This window comes from Danio aesculapii, chromosome 3 (assembly GCF_903798145.1).
Source record: "Danio aesculapii chromosome 3, fDanAes4.1, whole genome shotgun sequence".
Lineage (NCBI taxonomy): Eukaryota > Metazoa > Chordata > Actinopteri > Cypriniformes > Danionidae > Danio > Danio aesculapii.
Genome location: NC_079437.1, coordinates 52,072,658 through 52,086,831, shown reverse-complemented (window position 1 = coordinate 52,086,831; position 14,174 = coordinate 52,072,658). Strand labels below are relative to the sequence as shown.

Here is a 14,174-nt window from a genome sequence, read left to right as displayed (position 1 = left end):
GGTAGCTTGCTGGGGTAAGGGACACCTTAGGTAGAGGGCATGGGGACCTTAAAGAGCCAGACTGCAAGTCCAGGGAAAGAGATTTGCCCCTGGGCAGCTCACTGGCGTCACAGACCCTGGAGGTGGAGGGCAAGGGGGCCCTAATGAGCCCAGACCACACGCCCAGGGAGAGAGGTTTGCCTCTGGGCAGCTCACTGAGGTTAGAGACCCTGGAGGTGGAAGGCAAGGGATCCCCAAGGTGCCCTGACTGCAAGTCCAGGTAGAGAGTTTGACCCCTGGGCAGCTTGATGTGGTTAGGGACACCTTAGGTGGAGGGCAATAGTGCCCCAAGGAGCCAGGACTGCAAGCACTGGGAGAGTGGCTGGCCCCAAGGCAGCTCACTGGAGTCAAAGACCCTGGAGGTGGAGAGCAAGGGAGCCCTCTGGGGCCCAGACTGCAAGCCCAGGGAGAGAGGTTGGCCCCTAAGCAGCTCGCTGGTGTCAGGGACCATTAAGGTGGAGGGCAAAGGGGACCACTGGGGCCCTGACTGCAACCCCTGGGAGAGTGGCAGGCCCCTGGGCAGCTCACTTGGGTCAGAGACCCTGGGGGTGGAGGGCAAGGGGGCTCTCTGGGGCCCAGACTGCAAGTTCAGGGAGAGTGGTTGGGCCCTGGGCAGCTTGCTGGTGTCAGGGACACCTAAAGTGGAGGGCAAGGGGCCCTAAGGAGTCATGACTGCAAGCCTTAGGAGAGTTGCTGGCCCCTTGGCAGCTCACTGGGGTCAGAGACCCTGAAGGTGCAGGTTAATGGGGCATTCTGGGGCCAAGACTGCAGGCCCAGGGAGAGTGGCTGGCTCTTTGGCAGCTCACTGGCATCATAGAGCCTGGAGTTGGAGGACAAGTGGACACTCTGGGGCCCAGATTGCAAGTTCAGGGAGACAGGTTGGCCCATGGGCTGCTTGCTGGGGTCAGGGTGACCTTAGGTGGAGGGAAAGGGGACCATTAAGGAGCCCAGACTGCAAGCCTAGGAGATGGCTGATCCCTGGGCTGCTCACTGGGGTCAGAGATCCTGGAGGTGGAGGGAAATGGGGCCCTCTGGGGCCCAGACTGCATGTCCGGGGAGACAGGTTGGCCCATGGGCAGCTTGCTGGGGTAAGAGACACCTAAGGTGGATGGCAAAGGGGCCCTAAGGTGCCCAGACTGCAAGACCTGGTAGAGTGGCAGGCCCCTTGGCAGCTCACTGGGGTCAAAGACCCTGGAGGTGGAAGGCAAGGAGGCACTCTGGGGCCCAGACTTCAAGCCCAGGGAGAGAGGTTGGCCCCTGGGCAACTCACTTGGGTCAGAGACCCTGAAGGTGAATGCCAGTGCCAGTGCCAGACTGCAAACCTTGGGAGAGTGGCTAGCCCCTTGGCAGCTCACTGGCATCCGAGACCCTGAAGGTGAATGCCAATGGGACCCTCTGAGGCCCAGACTGCAAGCCCAGGGGGAGTGGCTGGCCACTGGGCAGCTCAGTGGGGTCAGAGACCCTGGAGGTGGAGGGCAAGGGGGCCCTCTTGGGCCCAGACTGCAAGTCCTGGGAGAGAGGCTGGCCCGTGGGCAGACTGCTGGATTCAGAGACACCTTAGGTGGAGGGCAAGGGGGCCCTAAGGTGCCCAGACTGCATTACCTGAGAGAGTGGCTGGCACCTGGGCAGCTCACTGGCATCAGAGACCCTGCAGGTGGAGGGCAATGAGGCACTTAGGAGCCTAGACTACAAGCCCAGGGAGAGTGGCTGGCCCCTGGGTAGCTCACTGGCGTCAGAGACCCGGGAGGTGGAGGGCAAGGGGGCCCTAAGGATCCCAGACTGCAAGCCCTGAGAGATTGTCTGGCCCCTGGGCTGCTTGCTGGGGTCAGGAAACCCTTAGGTGGAGGGCAAGAGGGCCCTAAAGAGCCCAAACTGCAAGCCCTGGGCAAGTGGCCGTCCTCTGGGCAGCTCACTGGGGTCTGAGACCCTGGAGGTGGAGGGCAAGGGGGTCATCTGGGGCCCAGACTGCAAGTGCAGAGTGAGAGGTTGGCCACTGGGCAGATCGCTGGGATCAGGGACCATGGAAGTGGAGAGCAAAGTGGACCACTGGGGCCCAGACTGCAAGCCCAGGGAGAGTGGTTGGTCCCTGGGCAGCTCACTTGGGTCAGACCCAGGAGGTTGATGGCAAGGGGGCCCTCTGGGGCCCAGACTGCAAGTCCAGGGAGAGAAGTTGGCTCTTGGTCAGCTTGCTGGGGTTAGGAACACCTTATGTGGAGGGCAAGAGACTCTAAGGGGCCAAGACTTCAAGCCTTGGGAGAGTGGCTGGCCCCTGGGCGGCTCACTGGAGTCAGAGACCCTGGAGGTGGATGTCAAGGGGGCCCTCTGGGGCCCAGACTGCAAGTCCTGGGAAAGATGTTGGCCCGTGGGCAGAATGCTGGAGTCAGGGACACTGGAGGCGGACGGCAAGAAGGCCCTCTGGGGCCAAGACTGCAAGCACTGGGAGAGTGGCTGGCCCCTAGGCAGTTCACTGGGGTCAAAGACCCTGGAGGTGCAAGGCAATAGGGCCCTCTAGGGCCCTGACTGCAAATCCAGGGAGAGAGGTTGCCCCATGGGCAGCTTGCATGGGTCAGGGACACCTTAGGTGGAGGGCAAGGGGGCCCTAAGGAGCCCAGACTGCAATTCCAGCAAGAGAGGATGGCCCCTGGGTTGCTTGCTGAGGTCAGGGACACCTTAGGCGAGGACAAGGGGAGCCTAAGAAGCCCCAACTGCAAGCCCTCGGAGAGTGGCTGGCCCCTGGACAGCTCACTGAGGTAATGGTCCCTGGAGATGGAGAGCAAAGTGGCCCTAAGGAGCTCAGACTTCAAGTCCAGGGAGAGAGGTTGGCCCCTGGGCAGCTTGCTGGTGTCAGGGACCATGGAGGTGAAGGGCAAAGGGGACCACTGGGGCCCAGACTGCAAGCCCAGAGTGAGAGGTTGGCCTCTGGGCAGCTTGCTGGGGGGGTCAAGGACCATGGAGGTGGAGGGCAAAGGGGACCACTGGGGCCCAGAGTGCAATCCCTGGGAAAGTGGCTGGCCAATGGGCAGCTCACTTGGGTCAGAGACCCAGGAGGTGGAGGGCAAGGGGGCCCTCTAAGGAGCACAGACTGCAAGCCTTGGGAGATTGGCTGGCCCCTTGACAGTTTACTGGGTCAGAGACCCAGAAGGTGGAGGGCAAGGGGGCCGTTAGGAGCCCAAACTGCAAGCCCTGGGAAAGTGGCTGACCCCTGTGCAGCTCACTGGGGTCTGAGACCCTGGAGGGGGGGGGGGGGGCAAGCAGGCCCTCTGGGGCCCAGACTGCAAGCACTGGGAGAGTGGCCAGCCCCTGGGCGGCTCACTGGGGTCAAAGACCCTGGAGGTGCAGGGCAATAGGGCCCTCTAGGGCCCAGACTGCAATTCCAGGGAGAGAGGTTGCCCCATGGGCAGCTTCCTGGGGTCAGGGACACCTTAGGTGGAAGACAAGGGGGGTCTAAAAAGAGTGCAATTCCAGCGAGAGTGGCTGGCCCCTGGACAGCTCACTGGGGTAATCTTCCCTGGAGATAGAGGGCAATGGGGCCCTAAAGTTGCCCAGACTGCAATCCAGGGAGAGTGGCTCACTTGGGTCAGAGACCCTGAAGGTGGAGGGCAATGGGGCCCTCTAAGCACTCAGACTGCAAGTCTTGGGAGAGTGGCTGACCCATGGGCAGCTCACTGGGGTCAGAGACCCTGAATGTGGAGGGCAAGGGGACCCTCTGTGGCTTAGACTGCAAGCCCAGGGAGAGAGTTTGGCTTCTTTGTAGCTTGCTGGGGTCAGGGACACCTTAGGTGGAGGGCAAGAGGGCCTTAAGTAGCCCAGATTGCAAGTCCTGGGAGAGAGGTTGGCCTCTGGGCAGCTTGCTGGGGTCAGAGACCCTGGAGGTGCAGGGCAAGGGGGCCTTCTAGGGCCCAGACTGCAATTCCAGTGAGAGAGGTTGGCCCCAGGGCTTCTTGCTGGGGTCAGGGACACCTTAGGTGGAGGACAAGGGGTGCCTAAGAAGCCCAGACTGCAAGCTCTGGGAGAGTGGCTAGCCCCAGGAAAGCTCACTGGGATAAGAGTACCTGGAGTTGGACCGCAAAGGGGCCCTAAGGGGCCCAGACTGCAAATCCAGGGAGAGTGGTTGGCCCCTGTGCAGCTTGCTGGGGTTAGGGAACCCTTAGTTGGAGGGCAAGGGGGCCCTAAGGAGCCCAAACTGCAAGCCCTGTGAAAGTGGCTGACCCCTGGGCAGCTTGCTGGGGTCAGGGACAACTTAGTTGGAGGGCAAGGGGGCCCTAAGGAGCACAGACTGCAAGCTTTGTGAGAGTGGCTGGCCCCTTAGCAGCTCACTGGTGTAAGAAACCCTGAAGGTGGATGGCAATAGGGCCCTCTGAGGCCCAGACTGCAAGCCCAGGCAGAGTTTCTGGCCCCTGGGCAGCTCACTGGGGTCTGAGACCCTGGAGGTGGAGGGCAAGGTGGCCATTTGGGGCCCAGACTGCAAGCCCAGGGAGAGAGATTGGGCACTGGGCAGCTTGCTGGGGTCAGGGACAGCTTAGGAGGAGGTCAAGGGGGTCCTAAGGAGCTCAGACTGCAAGTTCAGAGAGAGAGGTTGGCCCCTAGGCAGCTTGCTGGGGTCAGGGACACCTTAGGGGGAGGGCAAGGGGCCACAAGGAGCCCAGACTGCAAGCTCTGGGAGAGTGCTTGGCCCCTGGGCAGCTTACTGGGGTCAGAGACCCTGGAGATGGAGGGAAAAGAGGCCCCAAGTGGCCCAGACAGCAAATCCTTGGAGAGAGGTGGCCCCTGGGCAGCTTGCTGGGGTCAGGGACCCCATAGGTGGAGAGCAAGGGGGCCTTAAAGAGCCCAAACTGCAAGCCCTGGGAAAGTGGCTGGCCCCTGGGGAGCTCACTGTGGTCTGAGACCCTGGAGGTGGAGGGCAAGGAGGCCCTCTGGGGCCCTGACTGCAAGCCCAGGGAGAGAGGTTGGCCCCTGGGCAGCTCGCTGGGGTCAGGGAACATGGAGGTGGAGGCCAAAGGGGACCACTGGGGCCCAGACTGCAAGCCCTGGGAGAGTGGCTGGCCCCTGGGTAGCTCACTTGGGTCCAAGACCCTGTGGGTGGAGGGCAAGGGGGCACTCTGGGGCCCGGACTGCAAGACCAGGGAGAGTGGCTGGCCCCTGGGCAGCTCACTGGGGTCAGAGACCCTGGAGGTGTAGGGTAATGGGCACTCAAGAGCCCAGACTGCCAGCCTAGGAAGAGTTGCTGGCCTAAGGGAAAGCTAGATGGGCCCGAAAGCCTTGAGGTGGGGGGCAAGGGGCCCTCAGGGGGCCCAAACTACAAGCCCAGGGAGAGTGGCTGGCCCCTGGGCAGCCCACTGGGGTCAGAGACAATGGAGCTGGAGGGCAAGGGGTTTAAGAGCCCAAACTGCAAAATCAGGGAGAGTGGCTGGCCCCTGGGGCAACCCGCTTGGGTCAGAGGCCCTGTAGGTGGATGACAAGGGGCCCTCAGAAGCCCAGACTTCAAGCTCAGGGAGAGTGGCTGGCCCCAGGGACAGCTCGCTCGGCTAGATAGCCTTAATGTGGAGGGTGAGGGGCCCTCTTGAGCCTAGACTGCAAGCCCAGAGAGAGTGACTGGCCACTGGGAAAGCTTGCTGGGGTCAGAGGACCTGTGGGTGGAAGGCAATGGGCTCTTAAGAGCCCAGACTGCTAGCCCAGGGAGAGTGGCTGGCCCCTTGGGCAGCTTGTTGGGCCAGAGAGCCTTGAGGTGGAAAGCAAGGGGCCCTCTTGAGCCTAAACCGCAAGCCCAAGGAGAGTGGCTGGCCGCCGGTACAGCTCGCTGGGGCCAGAGAGCCTGGAGGTGGAGGGCAAGGGGTCCCTCTGGAGCTCAGACTGCAAGCCCAGGGACAGTGGCTGGACCCTGGGACAGCTTGCTGTGGCCAGAGAGCCTGGAGGTGGAGGTCAAGGGTGGCTGGCCCCTGGGACAGCTCACTAAGGCCGGAGAGCCTGGAGGTGAAGGGCAAGGGGTCTTTCACGAGCCCAGACTGCAAGCCCAGAAAAAGTGGCTGGCCCCCGGGGCAGCTCGCTGGAGCCTGAGACCCTGAAGGTGGAGGGCAACAGGACCCTCAAGAGCCCAGACTACAAGCCCAGGGAAAGTGACTGGCCTCCGAGACAGCTCGATGGGGCCAGAGACCCTGGAGGTGGAGGGCAAGGGGCCCCTCAAGAGCCCAGTCTGTAAGCCCAGGATGAATGGCTGGCCCCCGGGACAGCTCGCTGGGTCCAAAGACCCTGGAAGTGGATGGCAAGGGGCTCCTCAAGAGCCCAGACTGGCCCTTGGGGCAGCTCACTGGGGCCACAGAGCTTTAAGATGGAGAGCAACAACTAAAACAAACTATTTTATTTTTAAATAATACAGAAATTATTAATTAAATTTAAGTAGCCTATACAACAAACACATGAGAAATAAGGGGAAAATGAGAGGGCCCATAAAAAGGAAATAAATATCCTCGAATAGGGATATTTTAGATAATAAAAGCATTTTTTAAAAGCACTTTAATCCAAAAAGATTTAACAAAAGGACCAAAATAAATGAGCTACACAATAAGTAGAAGTTTCCCAGAAAGAGTAAAGTACATCAATGTCACTTTTAACATTTTTGCATAAACAGCTTGACAGGAAATAAAATATTTTATAATCAAATATTTTTATATTTAATAAAATATTCCAGGAGCCCAGACTGCAAGCCCAGGGAGAGTGGCTGGCCCCCAGGGACTCGAACCTTGAGTTTGAAGCAGCCGAAGAGGAGACGAAGACGCTTGGGCGGTAGAGTCTAGATCGCATACACGGCCGGCCGGAAGTGCGATATGCACATTAATGTAGCAGCATGTTTTATCGACACTGTTTAACAATAATTAGTATTTTTACAGTACTGTGACGGTTGGGTTAGGCTTTAAAAAAAAAATTGGGGGTAATTTAATAGATAACATAAATAATACTTGATACAACTACTGTTTTTACCTTACTGTTACGGGTTTATCATTGACATTAATAAATTACAATGAATCGGAAATTTATCTCGTTAACCTCGACTGCAAACGTATCCGATCTAACAACAACTCGCGTGGGTGATTCCTCGCGGATGCAGGAGCATGGGCGTTGCTAGGTCTATTTTTCTACTCAGCCCCCTTAAAACATTTGCGATTAGCTCATAAACTGTACACTTAATTGTCAGTCCCCTTTAAATTTGATTTAAAAACAGTGGAAAAATTTGGCTCCTCCCCGTCTTTTGTTTTTCATTTGATCAGCAAACCACAGCTGTGCGAGTGAGAGAAGGCATGTGTTTATTAATAGATTGTTATAATATCTTCTTATAGGCAGTTCTTTGCTATAGATACACTTGTACCCCAATGTCATGAAGGAGCAATCGGGTTTCCCATCTACTGTTTCATCGATGCTCACCTCATAATCACAGCTGTTTACTCACAGAAGTTAACCGCCGTTTTTGGCCAGACCTCTTCCGACCTCTTTGTGCAGCTCAAAGGACAGAGCCGTCCTGGGAGACGCCTGCAAATACCCAGAGTTGGACCATGGGCCATATGGCCATTCAACGCCGGCGCAGACCTGGACAGTCTCGTCCAGCCTGGCACCTCTTTGTGCTGAAAAAGGGATCATTTGTCCCGATTGGCTATCAACCAAGGCAGAACCTGGACCGGGGCATTCCACGCGACACTTTTAACACAGGAGACAGGGATCATTTGTCCCAATTGGCACTTAGCCAAGGCTGAACTTGAACCCGGGCGTCCCACGCGACACTTTCAACAAAGGAGATAGGGATCATTTGTCCCGATTGAAGCTATTTTTACCACACAGATAGAGGAATAATAAAGACACTGAACACCGTATGACCTTTATTGTTAAATAGTATAATATTTATTCAGGAAGATTCAGAGTCTTCTGTTGCTTCGAGGAGGCGTTTCCCCTTTGAAGGCTGCCATGGCAGCGTCCTCCTGCTAGTTCCCTCCTGGAAAAGAGATACAGAATGGCCAGTTAGCTAACACCACACGTCCTGCTCTTGAGGTCCATGCCAAAAAGGAACTGATTTACCAGGGGTGACCCGGGACTCTCTGTCCTCTTGCGCCCCTTCCTTGAGTGGCGTTCTCTGCCCGCTGCCTCCTCCTCCTCCTCCACCAAGCCCCTCTCGAAGAGTCTGCGGCGCTCACGTGCTTGGAGAGGGCCGAGGTGAAGTGCGTAGAACTTATCTGAGGTTGCAGTGTTGTGGCACATGAATTGCACCACCTTCCTGCGATCCTCGGAAGAATGTGAATTCTTTGCCTGCGTCAGAGACAGACAGACAGAACCTTTTTGGGGTCAAAGCCGCTGGCAGTCATGGGGGTCACAGGTGGGACATTGCATAGATACTCACGTGCGTCGCGATGGCAGTACGGACGTCAGTGAAGGTGGGCTTGCCGGGAAGCCCTATGCTGGTCCACACAGATTGAAAATATTTGTTCAGGGTTCGACAGGGACTGGCTCTGGAAGTAAAAAAAAAATAGGAGGCCTGGCTCCCCCCGGGGACGCTAGCCCGCAGCTGCAAGAACTTCCGGAACCAGCTGTATTCCTCCTTGTTGAGAGACAACTGGGCCACGCCGAAGGCTCTGTTTGTCTTATGCGTGGTGATCTGGACAAGCAGAGAGAAGATGAGTGAGTGCCTACCACTGGTGGCCCCCACCCGCAGAGTTACACTCACGTTAATGACATAGGCAGACTCGTCCGGGCTTCTGGAGGCCTCCTCGACCTCCTGGATAGTCAGGTTCTGGAAGACCCCACAGTGATGGCCTGTGATGGAGGTCAGGTAGCCGGTGAGAAAATCATAGAAGTGCCACTGCTGCCTGGTGTCTGGGTTGGACTCGAGGTCATCTGATGGAAGGCAGTAAGTTATGAGAGGGATAAGACTTTTCCAACAAACCTTTTTACACCACGAAGGGTTTAACTTAGCGATAGCCGCTGGTGCCCCAAGGCATAAAGATAATCTCTGCTCCGGGGCGCCAGCAGCTCTTGGTCAAACGAGCCACGTCAGCGTACCCCCCTTTCCCCGTTTTCTGTTCGGGGGTTAAGGGGGGTACGCTGACGTGGCTCGTTTGACCGAGAGCTGCTGGTGCCCCGGAGCAGAAGAGGGAAGAACGGAAAGGTCAGCGTTTCCACAAATGGTGGTGGAAACGCCGACCGGCGGACCGAACACTCACCTAGAAGGGCAGGGATTTTTCTTCCAGCGGTCTGGTGACAGCGTAGCAGGGTGGCTTTGGAGATCAGTCGGCCTTCTTTCGCCTGCTTGGTTCTTACCTCGTGTACCACGACGCGGCGGCGTATGCCGCGAATGAGAGCTCGAACCTCCCTGCGAACCAGCACCAGGGTGGTGCTGGAGAGGCGGCAGGAGGCCGACGGGCTAGATAATCTAGGAACTGCGCGACGTTCTTCAGGTAGTGTTGTCTCGTGGGTTCGGCCATGCCCGTTTGGCCCAGCAGAGCGGACCAGGATCGGATGTGCGCCGGCTGGTTGAGAAAAGACAAGGTTTCTGGGTCTGCATGGCCTTTCGCCATGCAGCCTAGGAAGGCCTTGACCCTCGCCAGTTTGGAGGCGACGGAGAGCTCGGCGTGCTGCTTCAGGTGTCTGTCTAGGCGGGCCGGCGTCCTTCGACAGCCGGCCACCAGGCACACCATCTTCCGCGTGTCCACGCGGCCAGCGGCGATCGCCAGCAAAAGCTTCTTCTCGTCCGAGTTTGACACCTTGTGGACCGCGGACAGGTGCGGCGAGAGCCGGCGGTGACCCACCTCTTAAAGGGGAAGACACCCCGCCGTCGCACTAGGGGTGTAAAACTGACACCTTCGAGATCACTTTGGTCCAACGCACGTATATATTTAGAAGCAGTTGTCACGAGTTTTGGTGGATTTTTCTCCAAGGAACAATGCACCGTTTCAGGTAGCTTTACTGTGCCAGCAGCAGGGACTTTTTTGCGCTGCTTTTTATTTCCCTTTTCCCACACAAAGGGATGGCATGAGCCCCGTCGAACACGCACCGTTTTGGGCAGCTTGAACTGCGCCAGCCGCGGGGGCTTTTTGCATAGCTTTTTATTTCCCTTTTCCCACACAAAGTGAAGGCATGAGCCCCGTCGAACACGCACCGTTTTGGGCAGCTTGAACTGCGCCAGCCCCGCGGGCTTTTTGCACGCTTTTCCCATTTTCAAAGCAGTTCCATAGAACCCCATCGAAAACGCACTTTTTCGGGGCTCACCGCATTATGAACTGCAACCATCAAAAAGGGGGGCCAGACCGTAACCCCGGACACCTCTGACCCCGGCTTGTTTCACCTCGCCAGAGACTACTAGCGCTCACCCTCCAACACTACCCACCCCCACACACCCCCGGGGGAGAGTGGGAGGGGGCTGGTGGAGTAGGGGTGACCGCCGAGGGCAGGCAAGGATAAACCCGAAGGGCTGGGCGGGCTTGCGGACGGGCGGGAGCGGCAGCACTGGTCACGCACACACAGGGGCTGGACCCGGCGCCAGCCCGTACCCCACGCGGCCCCTGGGCTCGATTGAGCACGCTGGAGACTCAACCGAGCCCACCAACCATCCCCAGCCCTTTTCCAGGGCGAGGGGGGCGCAGACTGAGAATCAGCAGGGGGGAGGACAAAGCACAGGGGGTGGACATGCTCTAGGTCAAAACCAGATGGGCCATTTGAGTTTTTTCTCCCACAGATAGAGGCGGGGTAGAGAAAGAGATACTTCACCGGGGGGCCACGACTGGCACCCCCTCTCCCGAGGCACCACGCCCTTCCCCAGGGGGCAAGCACCCACGTTAGAGGGGCTGGAGGCCCTGACCTCCAGAGCCACGACTGGCACCCCCTCTCCCCGGGGACCCACGCCCATCTCCGGGGGGCAAGCGCCCACGTTAGAGGGGCTGGAGGCCCTGACCTCCAGAGCCACGACTGGCACCCCCTCTCCCCGGGGACCCACGCCCATCTCCGGGGGGCAAGCGCCCACGTTAGAGGGGCTGGAGGCCCTGACCTCCAGAGCCACGACTGGCACCCCCTCTCCCCGGGCCCCACGCCCTTCTCCGGGGGGCAAGCGCCCACATTAGAGGGGCTGGAGGCCCTGACCTCCAGAGCCACGACTGGCACCCCCTCTCCCCGGGGACCCACGCCCTTTCTGGGGCAAGCACCGGGCCCAAATGGTCTTCTAGATTGACACCTGTTCTCCAGCAGTGCCCGGGCACCCCACACTTAAGCCAGGAACTCTCTGCTTTATTCCTCGCTGCCAAATAAGTTGAGCTCCTTTAAAGGGCACCTTTGGTGAAAAATCTACTTTTCAAGCTGTTTGGACAGACATATGTGCATGTATGGTGTATAGACCGTCATTTTGGGGTAATATAAACACACCCACTCCTTTTTTTTCAATTTAGCAACATAATATGGACCAATTGGAGCGGTTTTCAGATCGACCGCAACTTTACATAGGAGTAATTGTTGACTGAATTGATTGACAGCTGTATATTAACAAGTCCCGGTAGTCACGTGTATGATCATATAAACAAGACCAGATGTGAGCAAAGCAACCAGAAATAAAAGGTGTGTTCAGTTTGCTAGGATCATCAATCATCATCAAATGTGATCAAGAGTGAGTTTTACATGTTTAAAATGTTTTAAAACAGTGCATGTGTGTAATGAATTACAGCAATTTAGCTTAGCTTTACTTCATCAGCACAGCCGCGGGTCAGAACAATTATAAAGGAAGACGCTTCAATCCCGGTTTGTGGACGTTAAATCAGGTTTATTTTGTACATTAATATAACAGATATCCATACAGCAGTGGATATTAACCTGTATCATGCCACATTTGCGTGCAAAAAGAGTGCAAAGCTAAACGGGTGCTCTGTCTGTCTGTGTGTGTGTGTGTGTGTGTGTGTGTGTGTGTGTGTGTGTGTGTGTGTGTGTGTGTGTGTGTGTGCGCGTGTATCTGTGTGTGCGTGTTCGCGCATGAACTTTGTGTGACTCTGCAATGCAACTGCACAATAAATACTCATTAGTAAAGTTCTTACTGTAGTATTTCTCACAAACGCTACGTAAGATCGGCTTCCTTTAAGTCTGTCTGTTGTCTGACGCAGCCGAGGTAGGAGATTAAGGCATGCAGAAAGGCATGTAGAAACGGTGGGCGGGGAGAACTAGCCTTAAAGGAGCAGTACACCAAAACCGCCACCCAGTAAAAAAAATTATAAATAGTAATTTAATAAAAGGTATAATAAAAAATCTGATAGGTGTTTTGAGCTGAAACTTTACAGAAACATTCTGGAGACGCAAAACACTTATATTAAATCTGAAAAAAGGGCTAACTTTAAAAGGAAGTGGACCAGATGATGTAGGCTCAATGTAGCCATTGTGTAACAAAACGATTGCGCGCATCACCACATTAATATTTGGGAGAAGGATTACGAGCTGTTACGACAGACACAGTCATCGTGACACCACAGCTACGTTTTACTTGAATTGTTCATGATGCAGTGACCGAAGCACTACGATGCGCTTACGGTGACCTTACCTCATCATCCAAGATCATGACAGGAGAGTAACGCACGTGGAAGTGCGTTAAGAAATACAGACCGAAAGCAGCAAGTATCACTGCTGTTTAATGTCTGGTTCAGTTATTTATCCAAGCCAGTTTCTGTCAGGTATGGCAAAACCATGCTTTAGAAATAGAGATTATGATTTAGAAAAGTTGAAATTATTGGATAAAAAGTCAAAATTTGAGGTCCAAGGTGGAGGTCTAAATGTGTCACTTCTTTAATTCTTTAAAAATAACGAATCTAATGAAACATGAAATCTTTACAGGAAATTGAATCTTTTACTGAAAAAGAGATTTAAAATGTTAATTTCTAATATAATATAAAACATATAATTTCAAATAAATATCAAGATATTTTTTTCCAGAATTATTATATATATATATATAAAACCATTAAAGTATGTACATGTTCAAATATATATAATACATTTTTGAATATCATTTTATGTAAAATAAATCCATATTTTCACACAATTCTCAGTTAAAGATTCAATAACTCTCTTGGAAAAAAAATAATAATTTTATAAAATCATCTTTAGAGAATTAAGTTCCACATTTAGATGGTTTTTTCGCCACCTGTTGTCATAATGTAATTTCCACAGATTTATTCAGTCATAATTTCTTCATTATTTCTGCTTTTTATCTTGTAATTTTGATTTAGTTAATCATAATTTGGGTTTTTCTTACCTCAACTGTTTGCACAAGAATGTTTTGTCTTGGTGATTGGAGCTTCCATACAGAGACAAAAAGTACATAGCGCAAAATTCTGCAAACAATAAATATATATTACAAGCATAAATGTATCACATAAAATTATAAAGAAAAACAGTATTGCTATAAAATGTTAGTTATACAATATGTGACTTATTTGCAGACAGAAACATCACCAGGATAGGTTACTCTGCATTAAATCATTTATGTGTTTTGTAATTAACGCACTGTTACACACAGAATGAGAATGTACAATCTGCAGCCACTTCAGCTAACAAAACTTCAATTACTGTCTGGTTCAGATCAGACATAAGAAGACTGCAGCGGACGGTCAGGACAGCGGAGAGGATTATTGCTGTGCACCTGCCCAACCTTCAGATCTCTACACCTCTTTATCTCTATAGATCTTTATTATTAGATCAGTTGCTACCTGTTTTTTTATGGTCATACATATACACAACCCTTACTGTTTATGATTTTTGTAACGAAAATGTTTTGTTTATTTTATATCCACTTATGTCATTCTGTGTTCTTGTGTTGATTTGTATGTATCCTGTGCTCCTGAAAAAAACACACAAAACATTTCTTGTGTGTTTGCCCACACTTGTCAAATAAAGCTTATACTGATTACTCTGGACACGTTTTTTTTTTTAAAGAAATCTAAGCAGCTGAATGACAAGAATTATAATGTCCCAGGCCATCAAACATAACATTGCAGAAGATGTCTGGCCTTTCCTAATACAAAATATATACTACAGATCATTAACTGCAAAACATTTATTGTGATTTAAGTGAAATGACATTATACATTTTAAAATGAGCAGGTTGGAGAAATTATTAAATGATAGTGTTT

At 53.6% G+C, this 14,174-nt stretch overlaps 1 protein-coding gene across 1 annotated transcript in view; it reads left to right on the top strand.

Moving 5' to 3' along the window:
• The window catches only part of tyk2 (tyrosine kinase 2), a 33,009-nt gene extending 32,762 nt beyond the window's left edge, over positions 1-247 (top strand). Inside the window, 1 exon segment of the mRNA XM_056452818.1 lies at positions 61-247. Within this exon segment, the coding sequence (XP_056308793.1) occupies positions 61-247 (187 nt within the window).
• Positions 248-14,174: the final 13,927 nt, after the last annotated feature.